A 26213-nucleotide genomic window follows, 5' to 3' on the forward strand; every position below is an offset into this window, starting at 1 on the left:
AAAAAAGCAAGAATATAGAAAAAAAATAGTGATAGTTGCTTACCATCTTATTCTTCTTGTAATTTGTAGAACATGTTGAAATGTGATCTAGCTACATAAAACAAACTAACAAACCAAATATAATACCCCCGATCTCCCCCAATTAACCAATAAACAATAATTTATAGCTAGCTATCGGTTTATTGGGCGTTGTGGCGTGCGCCTGTAATCCAAGCTATGTGGGGAAGTTACAAATTGATGCAGAGGTTCGAGGTTCGAGCCCTGGTCACGTCTTTCGGATGGTGACGTTAAAGGTCGGTCCCAGACGTAAATAATCATATCTGATTGATGCACTGTCTGACAAAACTCAAACACACACACATTGTCTGAAAATTTAGACTAAATACCGGTACTTATTTAGTATCCCACAATTCAACGCGTGCATTCCCTGATACATCTAAAAGACTAAATTCTAATCAAATCCTGCTGGTCGAGAGAAAATGTGTGTTTTCATGGAGCATATGCTATGAGACTGCTAGAAACGTTTTTTGACTGAACATTAGGAGAGAAAAGGGGAATATGCAGGCTGAGGATGCAAGATATTTGAAGAGGTTCGTTAGTTTCTTACCAAATATAATTTTTGTAAAACGCTGCAGAACTTCAAGATTGTGTGCGGTTACTGGCATCTCATTACGCCTGAACTGCTGGGGCAGTGTGACCCTTCGCCCCGTAAGGTCCTGTCTTCTCGTAGTGTCGTCGTAGACAGCTGGCAGCCGTCTGTTTCGAGGATTTTTAAAACATTAAAAAAAAATCTCCTCGTACACAGACGGCTCGCTATCGTTCAGCCACCATTAGGGGGTTAACAATGCAAAATCCCCCGACGGGGCTCATCGATTTTTGTCTTTATTTTATAAAAATAAAAGAACTGCAAACTGTACCAAAATAAATTCCGTTTTGGCCTGAAATGCACCAAAACGGGGGTAAATAAACTTAACGGGAAAAAACAGTGACTTACTTCGACTGTCGCGCAACTTCACTTCCCGGATGTATCCGAACTTAATATTCATAAACATATGGCCATTGACGGCATTGTTGAGTCCCTGTACAGATCGCGCTAGAACTTAGAAGTTAGATCTTCGGTCTCTGACTGTATTTGGTGAGTGGAGCCAACGGAGTTCAGTGGAACAACCAACATAACAGAGACCGAAGCTTTTGGTCTAGTCTTCTTGTTGCGTTGCCGCGCCGTTGGCGTTGATGAACATGATTCATGAATCATGATGATGAATGTCTGTGCACCAAAATTGGGATCACATCATTACCTAGACCAAAAGCTTCAGTCTCTGTATTTTGGTTGTTCCGCTGAACTACGTTGGCTCCACTCACCATACATAGACTGAAGGGGATGGGGCCCCGTACCTACAGCCAACGTATAGTGAACTAGCGTTTTATAGATCGCGATTTAAAACTGTTTTTTAAGCAAAATTGAAAGTTTCATGGTTTCCATTATCAGGGAAATATGAATAACTTAAGTAATTGCATACCTTGGGCCGGAGTTATTGAAAAAAATCCTCTGGATAATTGAGAAATCTGTCATCTAAGACATTTTCACCTGACCTGACGGTTTTTCTTGCAAGTTGCCATCTTGAATGACGTCATTATCGTTATTAACTTAATGTCTCGAATCGATATATCGCGATTATAACTAGTACTAGTACTACTATAACTAGTATCGTTTATCTTTGGTTTCGTTCGCATATGGAGCAGATCGTATAATATCGAAAGCAATATCGATATCACATTCGTGATTGTTGACGTTCGTTTGTAAATATTTTATAGTTTGGCTGCCATTTTGACCATTTTTATCGTGTTCAACCCAATTAAACATCGGTAAAGTATATTTTTCATGCCTTTTTCATCTATATCGTTTAAAGTATTTAAACATTGAAATATCAAATTTTAAAAGTTTGTTGTTTATACATCCTTAGATTGTAAATTCGATGTGTAAAATTACATCAAACTTTGGACTGTGAATTGACAAAAGGGAGGGAATGAGAACACATGCGAGCCCACACGTACACCCAACCGTCGGTAAATGGGGATTACAGTAAAATGTCAGAAATTGTTGAATAAATCCCCAGAAACGACGGTTATTCCTGTCTAATCATTACCTAGACAGGAATAACCATCGTTTCTGGGGATTTATTCAACAATTTCTGATATTTTACTGTAATCCCCATTTACCGACGGTAGAGTGTCCGTGTGGGCTCGCATGTGTTCTCATTCCCTCCCTTTTGTCAATTCACAGTCCAAAGTTTGATGTAATTTTACACATCGAATTTACACTCTAAGGATGTAAAAACAACAAACTTTTAAAACTTGATAGGATTCCATTATTAAAATACTTTAAACAATATAGATGAAAAGGCATGAAAATTATACTTTACCGATGTTTAATTGGGTTGAACACGATAAAAATGTTCAAAAATGGCAGCCAAACTATGAAAGATTTACAAACGAACGGAGAGGGCGTCAACAATCACGAATGTGATATCGATATTGCTTTCGATATTATACGATCTGCTCCATATGCGAGCGAAACCGAAGATAAACGATACTAGTTATATACCCAGTTGTTGTGTGTCCGGACAGGTTGTGTGTCCGGACGATCAATTTTAGAAAGTAATTTGGAAAAATTTACAAGCGAAGTTTCATCAATTTTTAGTTCAAAATGTTAGGAAATATTAGAGAGAACAAAATTGAAGATGATTATAACTATTGAATTCATATTTTTAGTGTAATCCAAAGACAAAAAAGAAGGCTTCAAAAATATAAAGTGTCCGGACACCCGATCCCCCATCCTACTAGTTATAATCGCGATATATCGAGACATTAAAAAGTTAATAACGATAATGACGTCATTCAAGATGGCAACTTGCAAGAAAAACCTTCAGGTCAGGTGAAAATGTCAGATTTCTCAATCATCCAGAGGATTTTTTTCAATAACTCCGGCCCAAGGTATGCAATTACTTAAGTTATTTATATTTCCCTGATAATGGAAACCATGAAACTTTTAATTTTGCTTAAAAAACAGTTTTAAATCGCGATATATAAAACGCTAGTTCACTATACGTTGGCTGTAGGTACAGGCCCCCATCCTCTTCAGTCTATGTATGGTGAGTGGAGCCAACGTAGTTCAGCGGAACAACCAAAATACAGAGACTGAAGCTTTTGGTCTAATCATTACCTTGTTCATTGAATGAGTGATTGGGATGAAGATTTAACATGAATTGCTTTGGCATTCTTTAAAAGCTTCATTCGATATTGTTCATTATAAATAGATAATGGCCATTACCTTTACCTTTACCTTTACCCGAGATTCTGGAAGAGTGCTGTGGATCCCAGCAGTCAGGCTTCCAGTTCTGTGCCATTTTCATCCGTCTCAATGATTGGTGTGGTGTCTGCTCAGTGTCGTTTTGGCTCAGATCTCTACCTTCTATAAGATATTTGCTACTCATATGGTGAGCAGAACCGCTGGTCTGCCCACACTTTGTCCAGTCTGATCTTAAAGCTATTCACAGTCTGAGCTGTAACTACTTCTTCAGGGAGTGAGTTCCAGTCATTTATAACCCGCTGGCTGAATGAATCTTGCCTCAGTTTGGTCAAGCATCTGGGTTTAGAAAGCTTCAGACTGTGACCTCTTGTATTGCCTGCTGAAAGTTCAAAGAAGGCATCACTTGGGATGCGATCAAATCCATGAACAATTTTGTACACTTGGATCATGTCTCCACGACGTCTGCGGTACTGAAGGGATGGGAGGTTGAGTGCCTTCAGTCTCTCTGTGTATGAGCGATTCCTAATAGCATAGATCATTTTGGTTGCTCTCTTTTGAACTTTCTCTATGGCTTTAGCATCACCCTTGAATCTGGGGTACCATATAGAGTTGCCATAATCCAAGATCGGTCTGACAAGTCCTTTGTAGAGTCTTGGGATTGTAAATTTATCTCTGCATTCAAAACTACGTCGTATACATGAGAGTACGCCGTTTGCCTTTTTCACAGTACTTGCAACATGGTTATGAAATTTAAGTTCATCGTCAATCAGTATGCCAAGATCTCTTTCTTCTGAAGTGTGCTCAAGTAAATCGGATCCAAGAAAATATGTGTGCTTAGCATTTCCTGGGCCGATATGTAATACTTTGCACTTTTCTGAGTTGAAGTGCAACTGCCAAGTATTACTCCATTCTGTTAGGGTATCGAGGTCATTCTGTATTACACAGAGATCATCATTGGTAGAGGCTTTACCATAGAGCTTAGTGTCATCAGCATACATCCTGACTTTCCCTTGAAGGCATTCTGGCAGATCATTTATGGAGATAACAAACATTGTCGGGCCGAGAACACTACCTTGGGGCACGCCGCTTCTAACCCTAGTCCAGTCAGATAACTCCTCATTGACTTTTACTCTCTGGTGTCTTCCTTGTAGAAAGTCTTTTATCCAAGACTTAAGTTCACCACCTATAGCGTAAGCATCAAGTTTGGAGAGTAGGCGAAGGTGAGGAACACTGTCAAAGGCTTTCTTAAAATCCAAATAGATCACATCAATAGGAGCTCCTTCATCTAACATTTTAGTCCATTCCTCCATTACTGTTAGGAGCTGTGTCACACATGAGCGGCCAGGAACGAATCCATGCTGTTCATCACATAGAAGGTCATTTTTTAGTAGTTGAACAACTATCTCATCTCGAATGAGTGATTCCAATATTTTGCATGGAACAGAAGTCAGGCTGATTGGTCTGTAATTCCTTATATCCACTTTACTACCTTTTTTGTCGACCGGCACAACGTGACTGACCTTCCAGGCACCTGGTAGTTTGCCTTCCTTCAGTGATGCATTGTAGATCAGGGCAAGGGGTCCAGACACAGATGCAGCTGTTGACTTCAGAACACATGGGTGGATGCCATCAGGACCTACACTTTTAAACTTTGACAAGCTGACAAGCTTCTTATAAACATCATCTTCAGAAATGGATATGGATGTCAATGATTCTCCTGTGTACTTTGGTTGGAGTCTTGGAATCCAATTCATATCCTCATCAGTGAATGTAGTGGCAAAGAATGCATTTAATGCATTTGCTTTTCCCTTGTCTGAAGATATTGGGTCTCCTTCTGGTTCTCGAATTTCTCCTAATCTACAGGACGTTTTCAGTTTGCTATGAGCATACCGCCAGAAAGCCTTTGGATTGGACTTCACATTTTGAGCCAACTCCTTCTCATAATTTCTACATAACTGTTTGGTGACAGTTCGCAGTTCTTTAGCCAATCTTTTTGCTCTCATGATGTCTACCGGATGATTTGTTCTCCGTGCTTCCTTCCATGCCCGGTGCTTTTGGCTCTGCTTCCTAAGGGCCTCTCTTGTCATCCATCTCTGTTTTTTCCTGCAGTGCTTTGGTTTTGACATGGGTATGAATTTCTCCATTTTTTCAGTCAAGGTGTCTACAAAAAACTTCCAGGCATCCTCTACACCTTTATCCTTCAGCTTTGATTCCCACTCAATTTGATCAAGCTCATCACACATTTCATCATATCGAGCTTTGTGAAATTGGAAATGTGGAGTTGGGTAGTAGCGGTCAGGTGTATATACTGTCAGATCAAAGAGGATACCAATGTGGTCACTTCTTCCTAGGCCAGGCATATTGGCTATGACTATGTTAGACAGCTGGCAGCCATCTGTTTTGAGGAGTTTTTGTTAAACATTTTTTTTATTTTTTTATATTTCTCCTCGTACACAGACGGCTCGCTCTCGTGCAGCCACCATTAGGGGGTTAACAATGCAAAATTCCCCTGATGGGGCTCATTGATTTTTGTCTTTATTTCATATAAAAAGAACTGTACCAAAATAAAGATTATTCCGTTTTGGCCTGAAATGCACGAAAAAAACTTGCAAAAATAAACTTAAAATAAAAGGGGAAAAAACAGTGACTTCGGCTGTCGCGCAATTTCGCAACTTTCACTTCCCTGTTTTATCCGAACTTAATACATACATGTAAACATATGGCCATTGAGTCCCTGTACAGATCGAGCTAGAACTTTTGGTATCTGTATTTGGTGAGTGGAGCCAACGGAGTTTAGCGGAACAACCAACATAACAGAGACCGAAGCTTTTGGTCTACGACTATGTGTGTCAAAAATTCTCAGCAAAAAATTTGATTTTTTTTTAACCCAAAAGATCATGGGCGCTAACCTTGATCATCATGTGCACAAATAGTCAATGCGTGAGTTGGCCCCAAGTCAAGTGCATATCTTGAGTGGTTCCTTTAGTTATGTGTAGCGGTATCTACACATTTTCTGTACGTTAATTTTACTTTGTGAGTTTTGATGAGGGAGAGTGGGAGACTAAGACGAGTGTCCATTCTTTGCATGGAATGTCTCACTGAAATATAAATTTTCTTTCACTCAGATTTTTTTATGATTTCATCCATTGCAAATTTTGATTTTGTGGTTGTTGCTTACATGTAGGCCTGTCTGCTTTGAATTGTGCAGACAAGGGAAGAGGCATTGCACTAACTTATATGAAGGGCACCACGCCCCCGGGGGGGCCAATCAAGTATACTGCTGTACACACCCGTGAACAAGGAATTTCCAAACACCCCCTAAACGATTTTTTCTCTGTGTGCAAAATAACCCCCTAAACAAGTTTTTCGCGGGCTTTATTTACACATTTTGGCCCCTAAACAAGTTGTCGCCAAAATATGACCTCGGGTAAAAAGCTTTGGGGAAAAATACCCTAAACACGTTTGGCTAGTCTTAAAAAAAATTCTTTGGGGAAAAAAACATACCCTAAATACGTTTGATCCTGCGATTGACCATTGACCAGTCTTTCAAAACCACCCTTTTTCTTAAAAATCAGTGTTTTTGATACCCTTAATGAGTCCACGCGCGGACCGCGTCCAAACCTGAAAAAACACCCCTTTAAGGACGTTCCACAGTAATGTTTGTGCGCATTATGATCTGCGCATATTTTAAACTCTGTGCGCTGACGTCACAATGGATGAACAAGTGATTAATTAGCTGTGAGTATGAGCTGAATTTTCTCATCATCTGCACTCTAACTGCAGATCCGATGCGTTATTTTATGAAGCTAAGAAAATAGAATTATTCCATGGACCATTCAAAAAAATATTCTCTACAATTTCAAAATACTTTACTCTGCAGTGCAGCTGCCAAGAATCACGAATATGTCCCGAGTTTGAATAAATGGTAGAGTGGTTTTGATTTTTTCTTCACATAGATACAAAGCATTCGGCGCATTTTTGGTGTTTTAAAAAGCATATTTGCTCTAATAAAAATGCTGATAGTTTGAAAACAAGCACATGAACCCCTATTTTTTAATGTTTGTACCTCTTAGGTATACCTCCCTCTACAACTTTGCAAATTTTGGTGAAATTGACATGGATTTTGAATAAAGTGCAGCATTTATTGTACTTTTGTAGTTTGTTATTGATATTTCACATTTTTGAGATTTGGCTTTTGTTATTTTTTACGCCATTTTTAAGAACTGACAGTGCTGTTAGACTTAAAATTGCAAACAAATAGCACTATAAATAGATTCTACATTCTAACGATACAATTATTAACTCTCTTGCGAAATTTGATGACTTTCTCATGTATTTTGACTGAGTAATAGAGGTTTAAATTCATTGTAGTAATCTTGCGAGGTCTAAAAATGCCAAATTCTTTTGAATGCGCAATTCTTAAGAACATCAATTTGGGTGAACTTTGAAGCTCTATAGCAAAAAATCAAGCACATGGACCTATGTTAATTTTTGCATATTTCGAATATTAAGGTTCTAAAGTATCTATGTGCAAAGTTTGGTGAAAATGACATGGATTTCACTTTAACTGTGGAACGTCCTTAAACGAGTTTTTATGGTCATGCGTGTGTACAGCAATATATTTGACTGGCCCCGGGACCACGCCATGTATGAAAGGTGACATGACAGTTGCTCTGGGCGTTATTTCGTCTAAGATATAGGGTTAGGGGTGCAATAGGGTTTTATGTTAAGTTTAGGATAGGGTATAGTGTTAAATCAAGGGTTGGAGTTGGTCATTCGATTAGTGTGTGGAATTTACAGAAGAGCAATTGTTGCTGGAGCAAATATGGAACTGATATGAAGGGGCCCTCACATACATGTCTGTGCACTTTAAATTGACTTTGAACGTTAACATGAAATTCTCAAGAATTCTACAAATGTTTCATTTGATATTGTCTATTTTTTTTACAAGAGAAGAGGGCAAACATCTTATCAAATTTGAGCAGAATGATTTTAGATTTAAAGATGAATTTCTTACAAAGTTAGAGCAATTTTTTTGGTCTGTTTTAAGTCCCCATCCAAGTGAAAAACCTCGGCAAGTCTTGCTCTTTGAAATTCTGGCCCTTTTTAGGAACGTTGGGGAAAAACCTTTATGCTATGTTAGCTGCAATTTTATTATTGTAATGAAAAACAGAAGTGTACATGTACTTTGTGTTGCCAGTGCACCATTGCCCATCTAGCTTAATGTTATTGTAAGATTATAAGTAGAAGACTAGGAGCAAAATAACTTTCTGTGCCAGTTAGACTGAGAGTAGAAAATATATTAATGGGATAGTCATTGTGTTGGTTTTAATTTTGTGATGTGCCACTTAACCTGTTGCATTCTTATTGTTTTATTTTTATTGTAACTGCAGGAAGGTGAAAGGAGGTAGTATCGATGTTCACCCGACTGAGAAGGCCCTTGTTGTCAATTATGAGCTTGAAGCAACCATCTTGGGTGAGATGGGGGACCCCATGCTTGGGGAGAGAAAAGAATGCCAAAAGATGTGAGTAGTGTTTTTGTGGTCCATTACTTGCTCTGCCTGGGGGTTTTATACAGCTAACGTTGTTAAATCATGAATGACTTTGAAAAGTTAATGAATTAGAAACTACTGGCATATGAACTTGAAGCAGATAGTGCCTAAAACTGGATTTCCCATTTTTTCCCCTGATTTTGAGAGGAAAGTATGACCGCATTTCAAATTTACATATTTTCCCAAAGAAATCACAGTAGGAAAGGTATTATGCATTAAAAACTAACTAAATAAATATGTCTACACATAACTCCATTGATTACATTACAACTTAGGTGGTGATATTTATTGATACTTGAAAGTAACATTTAGCTTTCCATATGTTATTCCATCAAAATGTAATGTGCTGCATACAACCAACTTCTAAAGTTGTACAGAGTCAAAATTATACCCACAGTTGTCAGTAGGCTACACCCCTTTGGTAATATGGGTGTTTAATTTAAAATGAGAATAAAAACCAAGATATTTTGAAAAATTTTGATTCTCATGAGATAAAATCATGAATTATTGTAAGTAAATATGAATACAATTTGAAACATGACCCCCCCCCAAAAAAAAGTGGTATAGTGAAATATATTGTGTGTTGAATTTCATTGCTTGTAAACTTCAAGATATACACTTTTCTCTCTATTCTTGTGTCACTTTTCGAAGAGAAGAACTCATTCATGCCAGCGCATATCAAAGAATGTAGGAGATGCAGAAAGGGGTATTCAACCCAACTTTGTTTCATTTAAAGATTTTTAATGTGTGTTTTAAATACCTTTTGAAAATTATGATGTGTACATTGAAATTGCATTTTTGAAACTGATTTGAAAGGTAATGAATGTAAAACTTTCATTGTTTATTTGCCATTTGTACTCGTACAGAATTCGACTGAGAAGTTTAAATTCCACCACAGATATAGCTGCCCTTGCAAGGGAAGTTGTTGAGAAATGCAAGCTCATTCACCCATCCAAACTGCCAGAAGTAGAACAACTCCTATATTACCTTCAGAATAGAAAGGAAACAACACAAAAAGGTAGTTTGTGTTTTTTTTGTCAAGGGTGCTGGATTAAAGTTTCCTCTGTGAATTTGTTCAATAGCACCTTGCAGGGCCCCATGGTACTGTTGTACACTGGGGTACCATGTTTTGAAACGCCATCTTGTGTTCAGCCGAAGTATAACCTAGTAACGCTGAACCATCATGGACATTGCTGGTACTAGTAAACAGGGAGTCCGAGCGAGCATACATATTCTGCATGTATGTAGATTGTTGTCGTACCAGACTATTAATAGAACTATCAATGTCTCAACATCGTAGCATCTTGCACAAGTAAAGCACAAAATATTAATTTCACACCTTTTGGGAAGCAATGATACAGCCCTAAAAATTGCATTTATTAAATAAAGATATTTATTTGGCACCCAAGGGTACCAAACAGCGCATTATGTATGCAGACTTTTTTCTTATAAATAGTCATGGTCCCAAATATGCTTACCTGTGTTGGCTATCTGAGATGTTCTTTCTTTTCAGCTATATAGATTTCGTGATTTCACATAGTAAGGTTTTACATACTAGTCCTAAAATATAAGGGCCCGTATTCTGAAGTTTGGTTCAACTTAGACCATAGTCTAACTCTGTGCTAAAATTATGGAAAGCCGGAAATGTCAGCATTTTCCTTACATTGTATTTTTTTATGTTTATTGTGCTCTTTCCTTACTCAAGAATGGTGAAGAAAGCTATTTTATTTATCCTTCTGCAACAGTTAAGGATGATTTGAAAGAAAAATGAGCTGATACATTGAAATTCTACTGTTAGAGATTTATGCCACTATTGGCTATCCATAGTTAAACAACAAATTTGTACTTGAGTTTAAATCAAACCCGACTTCAGAATACTGGCCACTATGTTTACATCTACAAGATATATTGTTATTAGAACTTGATATTAAAGATGGTCTCATGAAATGATTGATTACTGCGACTTCTTGATTTTAAATCAAATGTACTGTCTTCTTTTTCATCATACAGCTGGTGCTAAGAAGGGAGAACTCACAGGTAAACTAAAGGATCCCCCACCATATGAAGGCACAGAGGTAGGTATATACTACTCTACAATGTATGGGCCTGAATTCACAAAGGTGGTTTTTTAAAACCATCGGTTGAACCCATGGTTTATGCAGATTTCCTGTATGAATTACGCTTACCGCGTATATTAAAAAATGTCCAATGCTGATGCACCCTTTTGTCACAGTGCGCCAAATTGACGCCTGTTGCCGTGGTTATCCACACTATTTTATTCATGAGTCCACTGTTTTGAATTAATGAGTCCATTCTTCAAACAGTAGACTCATGAATAAAATACAGAGATGCCAACCCTCCCGATTTCATCGGGAGGCTCCCGAAAATTCATCCCAACTCCCGCCCTTACGATTACCATCCTTATCCTCCCGAAATTAAGATTTTTTTGCAAGGCGGGCCCTGGACCCCGGCCGCAAGGGTCGAGCGCTCCGCGCTCGACATGTGCGCTACGTGCACATAATTTGGTGTCGGTTGCAAATCCTCCCTAATTCTGATTTCCACAAGTTGGCATCTCTGAAAATGGCGTACTTAACCATGGCAACAGGCGTCATTATGGCCCACTGTGACAGAAGCGCGCATCAGCATTGGACATTTTTTGATATACGAGGTAAATAAGCATAAATTATACAGAAAATCTGCATTTATAACTTCAACCGATGGTTTTTACAACCACCTTTGTGAATTCGGGCCATGATCTCTATAAGTATAACCATTGCATAGACCTTTGCTTGTAAGAAATAGTATAAATGAAATCTAAACATGTTTTTTTCTTCAGTTGAATGAGGTTGCCAACATCAATGACATTGAGGATTACATTGAGCTGCTGTATGAAGATAATCCTGAGAAGGTCAGAGGAACAGCTCTTCTTCTACAGCTGGCAAGAAACCCAGACAACTTAGAAGAACTCCAGTCTAATGGTAAGGTATTCCATCTCCATAAAGCACTTTGTTGTTACTCTGGTCATTGCTGTAAATTTCAAGAATAGCCAGTGAAAATCATTAACTATTTGTTTCATGAAATGCCCCCTGATGCTTAAGTGTTGTTAGTGAATGATACATCTATCTTTTTCTCAGAAACTGTTCTTGGTGCACTGGCCAGGGTCCTGCGAGAAGAATGGAAGCACAGCGTGGAGCTCGCCACCAACATCATCTACATCTTCTTCTGCTTCTCCAGCTTCAGTCAGTTCCACAGCATCGTGGCTCACTTCAAGATCGGTGCCCTTGTCATGGGGGTGGTCGAGCACGAGCTCAAGAAGCATGTTTCTTGGAACGAGGAACTCGTCAAGAAGAAGAAGGCTGATATCCTTTGAAAAATGATTGGAGAATAATCCCTCATGCCATAGTCATACCAAGAAAACTCTCTCCAGACCGACCAAATCTATTACATTATTTCCTATGACATACCATAGGCCGGTTTGGAGTCGGTCTCATCGGTGTGACTGCAGCATTTACAGAGCCACTAAATAGAAATTTGGAGTGAGTGTTATGAGTGTATCTTTCATACTGAAATGTAAGAAAGAATGCAAGGTATTCACACATTAATTTTGTTGTCTCCATTCTTTTTTCTTTTTTTTCTTTACACCAAAAGAGTAAGATAGAATGCACTGTACTTGTAAATTTGTTTTCTTATTACTCTGGTTTTATTTATGTTTTTATCTATATGGAGCTTATTTTATTTATTTTTTTGGTCTCAATTTGATGAAAAAGACACCTATATTCCTTGACTTCACATGCACCTGATGAAAACCCAGCCAGCAAGAGAGACTACGAAAAGAGCACCAAGAAATACCATGGGCTCTTGAAGAAACAAGAACAACTCTTAAGAGGTCAGTCTGATTTTTTTTTTTATCTCTGGTCATTATTACTTCTTAGTTGAGGAAAATAATAAAAAAGTTAAAAAACATATGAAAAATTGTGAAAAATTAACATGTTTTGAGAATATACAAGTAAAAATATATTATTTTAGATCTTAGGACAATCCATTAAACACCATGAGAACCTCCTGAAGTTGTAGTCAGCAGGGTATGCCCCACATGTTGCATTTGTTTGTGGGGAAGGTTGTGCATGCAAGAGGTGTTTCTAGGTGATTCCATGCTAGAAATCAGCCATTTTCCCCAAATTTTTTAACCTGCTCTCCAAACAAACAAGGAACTTGTATTTGTTTTGTGGTAATGATAAAGTGCTACATGGTAGTCTTGTGAAAACGATGACAACCATCAGAAATATGCTGTCCGTGAGTGAATTAAAGGTGAAAATGTTGCGTGTCGTACTGGACATCAATGCGTCCTGTACGACACAACATTTTCACCTGTAATTCACCCTTAAACAACCACTAGACCTTTATCATTGCCACAAAAAATTATTGTTCAAGCATTCAGTTAAGAGACAAGAAATTGTTGTCTAAATGTCCTGTACAACATGTATGGAATCGGCCTTTGTAAAAGCCTATAGATGGGGCCAGACAAGACTACTGTGTCCATACATGACTGATTCTTGGAAAGAAAGATTATTTGTATTCAGACAATAGTTGAGGTTAATTGAAAAATTTGATTGATGAAAAATGAACCTCTCCCTGGCTTCTGCCATCATCCTGTGCATCCCCTGTACAAGCAATTTGCCTTTCTTTTCTTGCAACCGTCGTGTGGTTGTCTTAGCTTAGTTTCTGCTAAAATTTGCTTAAATTCTACATTTTTGTGTTTAAGTATGCTCTCTATTATTAATCGCTTCACTTTTTGAGATGATCTAATCTTCTAGTACTTATAATTTAGGCAGAATAAACTTGCATCCATTGCTTTTCATCTTCCTTTTTAGATTAACCCTTTACATTTTTCATGATTTTACTCCCCTGTCCTTTCCTTCATGCAGTTTCATTCTACCTGTTACTCAACCTGTCCGAGGACCCGAAGGTGGAGATGAAGATGAAGAATAAGAACATCATCCGTCTCCTCATCAAGACGTTGGAGAGGGATAATGCTGAGCTTCTCATCCTAGTTGTCTCTTTCCTCAAGAAGCTTAGCATTTATGTGGAGAACAAGAATGAAATGGTAATTCATTTGCATTTCATCATTAATCCAGTATGTAGAATACTGTTAACTGGGTTTGAAGCCAGGTATGTACATGTAAGTTAAAAAAAATATATCATGAGGTTGAAAACCAGTAGGAATGGTTTGTGTTCAGGTGGGTGTTTCATAAAGCTGTTCGTAAGTTAAGAGTGACTTTAAGAACGATTGGTGATCCTTTCTTGTGGTAAATTATATTCACCATTAAATGTTCATGGGTGATTATTTAGCGTTTAAGAAAGGTTCACCAGCTTTATGAAACATCTACCAAGCTTTGGAGAGAACAAGAAAACTTCATAAACACCGTCATGTCTTTATATGAGTCAGAGTGTATGCCTAGTAAGTATGACAGCCAATCCTTGACATTTGAAAACAGTGATCGATTTGAATTCCATCCATGAATGCTAGCAGGATTTAATGAACTGTGTACAGTAAATGTAATGAATTATGTTACTGATCTTTCTCAATGAATCAATGCAAAACTAAAATATGTACAAGGTAGTGGAAAATCTTGAAGAAAGTAGTTAGTGAGGTCCTGGAGTGTGAATACCAGACATGGTGGCTCATTGGTAGAGTGTCCACTTCATGAACGGGAGGTCATGGGTTCAATCCCTCACTGCATCAAACCCCCCAAAAAGAATAATCTTCTGCCATCTAGCCTGTTGCACAGAATATTAGAATGGAGAGGGGTAATTATGCATGTTATTGCCGGGGCTTGCTTGGACGACCAGCTAAAAGTTTAGGTCGCTTACTTGGGTGAATATAAGATGTTATTGACTGATGTATTATAATTTTCTATTTCTGTGTGTTTATTTTGAATTTATAATACAGGCTGAACAACAAATCATTGAGAGGTTAGCAAAGCTGGTACCTTGTGACCATGAGGTGAGAAAACCATTGATGAATTTATTGCATTGATTGTGGAAATATTTTCATTATTTCAGTTTGTTCCACCCTTCTTTTATTATACAAGAGAGAAAAATACCATATATTTAATCTGCTTCATTGTTCTGTCTTACATGACTCCCAAATGTTTGCAGATATATTTGACATCAGAGATATTACGCTTCATTAATTTTGGTATGGTCACAGCCAAAGTCTTTCCAGTTCTTGATTATCTTACTCCTGTTAGTGATTTACTTTAGTCACTTGAAATAGTATTAATTGGCTTGCATGAAATTATCAAATAAATTTATGGGAGATTGATTTTTTAAATGCATTACAGAGATGTATTGAATTATAGCCTTCATTGTGTATTTCACATGATTACGTATCTTATTGTTTGCAGGATCTTCTGAACATCACATTGCGATTACTACTCAATCTTTCATTCGATACTGATTTAAGAGGGAAGATGATCAAACTGGGAATGCTACCAAAGTTTGTTGAACTTCTTGGTGAGTAGTCTTGTGACATAGTTTGTGATTTGAATCAGAGTCTTTAGTTGGTGGCCTGCAGAACAAGGTTGCCATGTCCTTTAGCCCTTTGTCTATTTCTGTGTATTTCTTTTACATCAAGAGAGTTGTAATGACCAAACGTCAATTGTTTTGGGGAATATAGTATAAAACAAGATCATAAACTTCTTTCCCCTAATTTTCTTACTTTGTCTGCTTCTTTTTATAAAGACATGACGAAAAACTTCCATTTGAGAACACTATACCCCAGTTTCCTTTCTCATCAATTCTCTTCTCCAAGTACGACAAACCCTAACTGCCCCAAGCAAGCAATTTAAGTATCAAAACACCTGTTTCTTGACGTCGGTCCGAAGATAACACAACAGCCCGGCATATACAGTCACAGCAGGGGGCCACACATGATGGGATGCATGCGCAGCGCTGAGCTCGGTTCGTAATAGGTCCATGGTTTCTGCAAAACATGCCATCATTTTTATTTGCTTACTTTCCTTATTTCGAGGTCGATTTTCTTCGTTCGAAATTGAAAATGGACTAACATTGGATTACTGAATACAATATGCCTTTGAAAACGTGATTAAATATCGAATACAATAATTTCATTCCGAAGATCCTACTACAGGCAGAGAAGTCTTACGTAATAGCACAGCTGTTGTTTATATTTTGGTCCTTTGCTCAACGCTCATATACTGGCCTGTGGAGGTGAAATTGAGACAGCGGGGATTACCCCTGGATTACCTGGCCAAGCGCGGTTGATAATGGCTTGGAAATGATATTTGGGAGATCCAAATGAAAAATGGGGTATAACACCGCAGTTTGCAATCTGAACTGCGGTCTTTCTCCAAACGGGGGTTTGACGTAATGAGTGAGAGAGAGAGAAAAATGCATCATTTATAAAAGTGTTATGATATTAATAGTCATAGTATACATGTAATCATGTGGAATTCAGTCTTTTGATTATAAACCTTCATTTTCTTGACAGCCTTGTGCTCTATTTGTGTATTTAGTGAATAACTCTGTCAGAATTTACATGTATTTTCTTGTAATATTTATTTCCTTTTTCATAATATTGTTTGTTTTCTTCTAGCCAATGACAATCATAAACTAGTGGTATTATGTGTGTTGTACCATGTAAGCCAAGATGACAAGGCCAAGTCAATGTTCACATATACAGATTGTATACCTATGGTAAGAATATTATTCAATCTTATGCTCTGATAGTTTTGGAGTAATCACATTGCACTCTCATTTTACAAGAAGCACATAATTGATAGTATGTTGGCTAATTATCATAAATAGATATTTTTTTATCTGTACCAAATTTGAATTTTTATTCATTCTTTGTATTTGATATTTCCACGAGGTTATAAGAATTGAGCCTCTGTCAGTAAGCTTGAACAGCTCTTTCAAGTTTGAATACAATTCCAGTTTGATTAAAATAATTTAGATGTTAATACTCTGTAACTTATGCAAGCACTTTACATGTTAGTTAATAAAGTTTAAAAAGTGCTCCATGAAAGTTCTGGAAGTTTGGCTTCATCCCAATTTAAACTTATATTTGCTGGAAAAAAAATGTGTGTTTCCTTTTATCTAGATGTCTGATACATTATTAACAGTGTTTGCAATATATTTTGTTATTTCATCTATGAGAGGGTTTTACATATTTATCTTTTTTTGTCTTGCTGATGTACAGATAATGAAGATGATGTTAGAATCACCCACCGACAGACTTGAGATTGAGCTGGTAGCCCTAGGGATCAATCTGGCCTGTAACAAACACAACGCACAGCTCATCTGTGAGGGGAATGGTCTCAGGTTACTGATGAGAAGAGCTCTAAAGTTCAGAGATCCATTACTACTCAAGATGATCAGAAATATATCGCAGCATGATGGACCATCAAAAACACAATTTATTGTAAGTATAACAATTTATAATATCTTAGACCAGTGTAGGCACTTATATATTGGTGTGCGATAATACATTTTCTAAATGTTTTGTTTTGTATTCCATGTAAGTATTTTGACCGGCTTTTCATTTGGTATGAAACCATGGACCTGGTCTCTTTAGCCCGTATTCTGTACTTGGGTTTAACTGAGACTGTGGTCTAACTCTGTGCTAAAATTGTGGGATGCCACACTTGTCAAAATTTGTTCACATGGTATATTTCTTATGTTTTCTGTGATCTTTTCATAATTCTTTAATAGTGAAGAGAATTATTGTATTTATTCTTCCCAGACAGTTAAGGATGATTTTAGAGTTAAATGAACTGATACTATGAGCCTCTACTGTTAGAGATTTGTGTCACTATTGGCTATCAATAGTTAAACCAAAATTTAGACCAGAGTTTACATTAAACCCAACTTCAGAATACAGACATTTATGTATACATCTGTTTGCTACATTATCACAGTCTTGAACGAGAAGAAAGTCATGATTACATGTAAATGTAATTATATAAGCTGCGAGGACCATGTTGGCGGTTCTAGCATGGTCTAGTGTTACTTGTTAATGTCCTGATTGCTTTTTCTTTTGCAACCTGTATTCTAGGAATACATCTCCGATGTTGCCCGTATCATCAAGGAATCTAATGATGAGGAGCTGGTTGTTGAAGCCCTGGGTATCATGGCTAATCTTACTATCCCAGACCTAGACTATGAGATGATCATCAATGAATTTGGTCTTGTTCCCTGGATCAAAGAAAAATTAGAACCAGGTATTACTCATTTTTTTTCTTTTGAGATATTACTCACTTTCTTACTTCCTTTTTGCATTGGTTTTAATTTTTGTTAGATATTCATAATATGAGCAATATTTTCTTGATAAATCTTGTAACAACTTATTTGTTGAGTTTTATTGACTTAATGCTATGTTTATCAGCTTGGATTAGTATTTGTAACCTTTGATTTTAGATGAATATTGATACATGAATAATCACATTGTCATGTTATTTTAGATTCAGATAAAAATTGTAAAGGGTAGCGTTTATGTTGTAAAATTTCTTGCATTGTAATTTGGAGTTTGAAAAAGATGGAAAAGAAGGATATCATTATTAATAAAAAGAAAGACAACAAAGAGAATTTAGACAAAAGCAAATGAAATTAAGTTCCGGCAATATTTTCTTGAAAAAAATATTATCTTTGTGAATTTATTTCCCATTGCGATGCTAAGGTTGATTGAAAATTGTGATATTTGGGGGGAGATTTCTCAGTGTGATCTGTACACAAATTTGTATATTTATTTCAATATATCTCATCTTTAAATTCATTCTGTTTTCTGACCACCAGGAGCAGCTGAAGATGACCTTGTACTTGAGGTGGTGATGTTGGTGGGTACCGTGGCAACGGATGACTCCTGTGCGGCCATGTTAGCCAAGTCTGGCATCATTCAATCCCTGATTGAGCTTCTTAATGGTAAGTCTGTTTGCCGGGTGGGTGTTTTGTAAAGATGTTCGTAACCAAGCAACTTTATGAATGTCTGGTGATCCGTTCTTGTGGTAAGTAATACCAGAATGTTAATTTAGCTCCTAAGAAAGGGTCACCGGTTTTTTGTAAAGTCGCCCTTGATTTACTAACAGTTTTATGAAACATCCACCTGGTTGCAAGGTATTGTAGGTTATTTGTCACCTGGTCTACACTCACTTTGGAGGTGGTGATTTTTTTGAAGGGATGGTCCGGGCTGAAAATATTTATATCTTAATACATAGAGTAGAATTCACTGAGCAAAATGCCGAAAATTTTATCAAAATAGGATAACCAATAATAAAGTTATTGAACTTTAAAGTTTAGCAATATTTTGTGAAAAGAGTCGTCATGAATATTCATTAGGTGGGCTGATGATGTCACATCCCAACTTTCCGTTTTCTTATGTTATTACATAAAATTATTATTATTTCATTATTTCATGATTGTGTGAATAATATGTCTCCCTTATAATGAAATAAGTTGCAGCAATAAATATCCAATGCACTAAATCATTTGTCAATCCAATTTTTCTAGTTCTTGGAGGAAAAATTTGAATAAACCTAATTTCATATAATAAAATACAAGAGAACAAGTGGAGATGTGACATCATCAGCCCACCTAATGAATATTCATGACGACTGTTTTCATAAAATATTGCTAAACTTTAAAAGTCAATAACTTTGTTATCCGATTTTGATGGAATTTTCGGCATTTTGCTCAGTGAATTCTACTCTATTTATTAAGCTATGAATACTTTCAGCCCGGACCATCCCTTTAATTGATTCCTAAGAAAGCATGAATTCTTGTAGGCAAGCAACCAGAGGACTGACGGCTTAAAGCCCTCTCCGAGGTACCTGGTAATTAGGGTAAATGTCTTACCAAAGGGCACTAGCGCACCAAGTGGGAATCGAGCCCAGGTCACTAGAATCCGAAACCCCCGCTCTACCAACTGAGCTATCGCGCCTCCTTTGTCTAATATCCTATGATCTCATCCCACATTGTTTAATCCGAGGTCCAGCTAGTTCTTTTACTAACCATTTGGTCTAATTCCCATTAATCTATGATATACTCTACTTTTCATAAACCATATCACAAGGAGATAAGTGGAGAATTAGACCACCTGCGCATTGAACTAAATGACAGTTAGGCCAAGTGATGGTTAGACCAAATAGTTATCCAGTGGTTTTAGCCATGAAGACGTTAGATGATGTGAGAGCTTAACAATCTTGTTGTAGACCAAGTTGATATAAACATGTATCATATATTTTGTCTTGAGTCTGACTATGGGGGAGACGCTTTCTTTTGCAGATTTGATAGCATTTCTTTACCGTGGTAGGAAAAGGAAAGCAGGAAAGCTTTATATTAGAAGCTCCTTGTCATCCACATAACATTTGAGAGAAATCTTGCTTTATGTATTCAAGTTAAAATAGAATATATATTTGACATGGTGAAGTGTGATATGTATACTACTTTGAGTAAAAGTATGTGAGGTTTACAGAAGTAATTTTATTTTGTGCAAAATTCTGTAAGTACAGTGACCTGGGGCCCGTTGCAGGAAGAGTTGCAATCAATTGCAACTCTAAAAATCATGCGCATCTTGATTTTCAACCAATCAACAGCGCGCATTTTTGACTTGCAATTGATTTTTTGACTTGCGTTTAAACGCAACTCTTTCTGCAACAGGCCCCTGTTGTGATTAATGCCTATAAGCATTAGTTTGTATTAGAAAACATATGGAGTTTTACATGTATCATTTATAATTTCCCTGAATTATTCAATTTTGTTCTTTTGTGTGTTTTCAGCAAAGCAAGAGGATGATGAGATTGTTTGTCAGATAGTGTATGTCTTCTATCAGATGGTATTCCATGAAGCTACAAGAGAAGTCATCATTAAACTTACACGTATCCTTGTCAGACAATTTCAACAAATGAATAATGAATATCAATTGAAAGCAATATTGCACTGGTAGTAGAAGTTATAGCCTAAAGTACATTGAACGATATACATTTGTTGGTGTCATCTGGGAACATGATTACAATGAGGTTAAATTTGGTGATTATGGTGATGATGATGATAATGATGATGATGGTGATGGTGATGATGATGATGATGATGATGATGATGATGATGATAATGATGATGATGATTGTGATGATGATGATGATAGTGATGATGATGATAATGATGATGATGATGATGATGATAGTATGGTGGTGATGGTAGTGGAGGTGATGAGGAAGAGGAGGATGATAATGATGATGATAGGGATTGTGATGGTGATAATAACGATCACACTGATGATGACGATAATGATAATGATGTAGGATAAAGAACTGAGTAATAGTAAAAGCAGCAGCAGCAGCGCCTGCAAAAGATTCAGGGACAGTGCCATAATAAAATAAAATCTGCTATCACTCTCATATGTGCTTGCAATTTCATTTAGTTTTGGGGCATTTTCAATCAATAATTAATTTGTCTTACAATTTAGTTACTTTTATGGGTTAACTCTATGCCTCTTAGAACCGTCTGTATGACAATGTGAGAGTCTAGCAATTGACAGATTCAGTCAGTAAACCATTGATTTGATCTCTATCAGTGTAAGCTCAAGAACCTTGCTTTCGACTCGAGCTATCCCAATCAGTCTTCAGATCTGTAATTTGGTGAATATCAAAGGCTTGTTATCAGAAGTAACCCCTGGCTCAGGAACCTCACCATCAGGGGAGAATTTCATGAAAAAATGTTGTTAAAGATTTTCACTTACTAATATGCTCTTAGCCAATCAGATGCAAGGATTTTAGCAGCTTGTAACAAACAGTGAAAATCACTAGCTATGTGAATCATGAAATGCTCCCAGGCAGTCAATCTCACTGTCCCCCCCACTCCCCTATCTATCATCCGAGTCCCATTTCATTAAACTTGTTATCCCAAATATGTCGTAACTCTAAGCTACTGAAATCTCATGCATTCGATTGGCTGTTTGCATCTGTTTTCAATGAAAAAATTTATGACATGGGAATTCATGATCCAGGAGATTGCCTTAAAATAACTTTAATGGCAGTGTGAAACATAACCAGTGTCTTATGAGAGTGAACTTATGAGAATGTGTTGTATGCACACACTTTCATACTTTTACTTTCCTGAGAGTTTGTTTCACTTGGCCTTGGAATGAATGTAATCACATGTACATGTAACAATAACATACCATTTATGGTACAGGATCTCTCAAGGGATTTTGAGATTGTATTTGTGATACATATTTGATATGCAGTGGTGCCATGTCTTTGTGGAACACCTCAATAAGAATTTAGGTATTTTGTACACTAAACTAACACTTTGGAAGCACTTCATGAAATTTCCTGTGTGCAATTTTCACTGAAAATCGCACTCGGCCAATCAGATGTAAGGCTTTTAGAAGCTTATAACAATATCAGTCAAAAAATCTTTGACTAATCATTTTATCTGAAAATTCAGTCTCCCCTGAAGTCAACCGTGGATAAAAGACATATTTCCCTTTACACTTAGCCTTATCCTAATCCAAGATTGATACCTCAGCAGCTGTGAACCCCCTCTTTGCAAAGCAGAGAGATTGTTATCTCTATCATGGATGGAGAGGGAAAAACAAAATTAATTATCATGAGACAGATGAGATTTCATCAGTGGTTTTCTAATACTTTTCACATGTGAGCAGGTCTTGAATGTTTCAACCCATTTCAAGATCATATTTTAGTTTCCTTAATTTGAAACTTGCCGTCATCTTCTTGGAGACCACGGGCATATCTGATAGATCTTTTGCATGGGAGAGCAGAGAGATAGTTCTCTCTGTTTAGATAGAGAGGCCAAAAAGTTTTAGAATCAATTATATGTATACAGAGACAAATGACAAGATTGCTAGTTTATGTTCCATATATATATGAACAGGGCTTGAATGCTTCAACCCGTTTTAAGATCATATCTCAGTTTCCTTAACTTGTATCTTACATCGATTTTGTTAGAGGCCACAACATACCTGCTAGATCTGAGAGCAGAGAGCTTGTTCTCGCTGATAGAGATAGAGAGGGGAAAAAATCATTATACTGAGACAAAAGATTAGATCGCTAGTTTACTTTCCATATGTGAACAGTGTTTGAATGTTTCAACCTGTTTCCAGATCATATTTCAATTTCCTTAACTTGTATCTTGCTTCCATCTTCTCAGAGGCCCCAGCCTACTTGATTGATCTTATGCATGATAAGAATGCTGAGATCAGGAAAGTCTGTGATAACACTCTGGATATCATATCGGTGAGTTCTCAGTTTATTGACCTTAGGGACCTGTATTTCACTAAAGATACAATCGATTGTATTATTGATTGTAAATATCGATCATGTCTGTCTATGTTACAGGTCCCAGATTAAAGATTTATCCCTGTATTATAGAGTGATAAAGCATTATTTACTATTGATTGCACTTTATAGATCTTGGGGGCTTTTCATGAAAGGACTCGGCAGTTTTATCAACAAATTCCATTTTTTCTGACAGTTACTATAGTAACAGTACTTCTCAGCAAATCAAAATCAAGTAAAGTTTTCAGATCCGTCAACTTGTCAGACAAAAATGTTGATGAAATGCTCCCACTAGATCTAGCCCTGTTTGTATGTGCCACCACTTCAACTTCAAGACCAGATATTTCGGATTGTATATTGCTTATACAATATTCATTTACTTTGTGCGTGTATATCACAGAGCTGCCACGTAGTAGGGTTTTGTCCTATCTAGTAGGATGGAATGACACTAAATAGGAAGGATTTTCCCTCTAGAAATAGAATTTTTGAAACTATTTTAAGAATGATGATTTTTTGTATGTTTGTCAAAATTTTATAAAAAGATATGATTTTAGGCTTGAAAATAGGATAAAACGGAACAAATAATTTTTTTTTTACAATTAAGGTTTTTTACAGTTTGTTAAAATATGGCCACTGCAGATTATTTAGATTATACAAAAAACTTAATGGCCCGTATTCTGAAGTCAGGTTTAACTTAGACCATGGTCTAACTCTGTGCTAAAATTGTGGGAAGCCCCAAAAAGTGTCAAAATGTGTATTAAGTTATGTTTCTTATGTTTACTATGCTCTTTCCTGATTCATCGATGGTGAAGACAATCATCTATTTATACTTCCTAGACAATTATGAATGATTTGAGAGCCAAATGAGCTGAAATATTATATTATTACTGTTGGTTATTCATGGAACAATTTGCTATCCATACTTAAACCACAACTTTGAACCTGAGTTTAAGTTACCCGACTTCAGCATACGGGCCAATGATGTGAGACCAAAAGCATATTAGAAGGAAATAGGCAAAGCCTAATTTTGAAATTAAATGTAATAGTAATTGGGCTTGGTAACAGTTGGACCATAGCCACATTTATAAACAGTATCAATTGATTATGTGCTCAATGTGTATGCTTGATTGCTATCTGACAATCAGAGAAATCTTAGTGCACCTATAAAATCACCATTTTCACTCATGAAATGAAGTTGTCTGTGCCATAATGTCTATTCTTGCCTGCCCTGAATGTGATGTCTTGAATTTTTGTTGTATGGTGCTATGCCAAATGACCCTGGATATATGCCAATTCGGTCTGACAACCCAGAAAACTCAGGGATTATTGTTACCTTAAGTTATAGAATATTGATAGTGGAATTTTGAAACAGTCATTTGATAAATGTTACTTATGAATTTCTAACAGAAGATAACCCCCCCCCCCCAAAAAAAAAAAAAAAACACTAAACATAGAAAAAAGAAAAGAAAGTTTAAGTAGAAGCATTTAACGCAGGAATTATATAAATTTATATGTAAAAATATCAAAAAATATATTGCAAATGTTTTTATCTGCCTATATCTTTACATGTGTATGACTTTCTTAAGAAGTTAACTTTAAATTTAGTCTTTGTTATCATTGAAGAGCTATGAAATACTACTGCATGGTTTGCTTGAATTTGCATTGTTTGCCATTTCATTAAAAGCATTTCAATAAAAAAAAATCTGAAATAACCAGTTAGTCAGTTTCTTACACTGAGGAACTGATAAAGTTCTAAAGACACATAATACAGTACGTCCTTTCTTTCTGATTTTGCATAAAACATTTGCCATGTAGTCAGAATTTTAAATCTTAATTATTAAAGAAAATAAAACTTTCATCTACCAATAACTAATATTATTTCATAGCCACATGAGAAATATTACTGATTTGGAGTCACTGGTTTGTCATTGTATATTTATTACCATATGTGTGTGTCCTGTGAGATAAACAATATTTTCAGACAAACCATGTATGATATGTTAACAATCTTATCTATATTTATTACTTCTTAACATTTTACACTGTACATTGAATGTAGGTTACTGGTTTTATAAGAAATGGGTACCCCCCCCCCAGCAAAAACTTCTTTTTTTTTTCTGGGGCAACTCATATCACAACCTTCTGCCTTATCATTGGATTAGCCTTAAATTGTTGTGAGTGCGGATTTTCCAGGGCTCAAATTTTTTTTCAGGGCTCTTTCTGAGCAAATTTGCCCCGAGCCCCTGTGTAATGTTTTCCCTAGTAATCCCAGCCCCAACACCCTCCCTCGGATGGCTGCTAAAGAAGATATCATAGTATCATTGTTCTATGTCCTCAGACTCCCCTCAGTGATGCTATTGCTTGAATGCCAGCATTGGCAATTATTACTTGTCACCACCCACCTACTTTCAAAATGATCCGGTTTCTGTTGGCATGCTTACAATATTTTGTTGCATTACTTGATCAACATGTAGTATGCCGATGTACTTTTCATGTTAATTTGAACATGAGCACAGTGGTAAAATGAGTAATGAGTCTGAGCTCATAGCACGGTCTATCCCTTGGATCAAGTTCATATGAAAACAAGCATGGGAAATTAAAACAATGTTTGTGCTTGTATTGATTAGCATTTTTGCTCATAAGAGAAAAGCTTTCAAATATGTTCAGTACAGTCCCATAGTTTTCATGCCTTGTGAATGATGAATGTGATATACACATGTTGAGCATACTCTTCTTTTACGTTCCACATTTTCTTGGTTCTTTACTATTACTGTGTAATCCACTTTTGCGAGATCTATTTCCCCTTTTTCATTTCGATGTGCCAAGATTTTTCCCAGGTACCATATGACTACATGTAGAAATATGTATGATGGTACTGAAGGCGGGAAATGGGGGGGAGGGGCAGACCCTGTAAAATTTGCAAAACAAAAGGTGATAACCTTTTTTTTTTATATTACATTTGCATGGTACTGGGTACTGGGTAGAGATTTTTATTGATTTATGATTTGATTTTGTAGTGTCAGCTTGAAAGCAAAT

At 36.6% G+C, this 26213-nt stretch overlaps 1 protein-coding gene across 1 annotated transcript in view; it reads left to right on the forward strand.

Annotated features, from left to right (window-relative positions):
- Positions 1–360: 360 nt before the first annotated feature.
- Positions 361–26213, forward strand: part of LOC129277894 (kinesin-associated protein 3) — a 38747-nt gene continuing 12894 nt past the window's right edge. The window contains exons 1-16 of the mRNA XM_054914075.2: positions 361–590; positions 8704–8835; positions 9729–9880; positions 10873–10937; positions 11699–11840; positions 11997–12221; positions 12659–12748; positions 13788–13966; positions 14813–14866; positions 15270–15378; positions 16481–16581; positions 17087–17308; positions 17942–18107; positions 18679–18804; positions 20658–20756; positions 23050–23135. Of these exons, the coding sequence (XP_054770050.2) occupies positions 559–590; positions 8704–8835; positions 9729–9880; positions 10873–10937; positions 11699–11840; positions 11997–12221; positions 12659–12748; positions 13788–13966; positions 14813–14866; positions 15270–15378; positions 16481–16581; positions 17087–17308; positions 17942–18107; positions 18679–18804; positions 20658–20756; positions 23050–23135 (1980 nt within the window). The 5' untranslated portion in view covers positions 361–558. The remainder of the gene's footprint in view (positions 591–8703; positions 8836–9728; positions 9881–10872; positions 10938–11698; positions 11841–11996; positions 12222–12658; positions 12749–13787; positions 13967–14812; positions 14867–15269; positions 15379–16480; positions 16582–17086; positions 17309–17941; positions 18108–18678; positions 18805–20657; positions 20757–23049; positions 23136–26213) is intronic.

This window comes from Lytechinus pictus, chromosome 15 (assembly GCF_037042905.1).
Source record: "Lytechinus pictus isolate F3 Inbred chromosome 15, Lp3.0, whole genome shotgun sequence".
Lineage (NCBI taxonomy): Eukaryota > Metazoa > Echinodermata > Echinoidea > Temnopleuroida > Toxopneustidae > Lytechinus > Lytechinus pictus.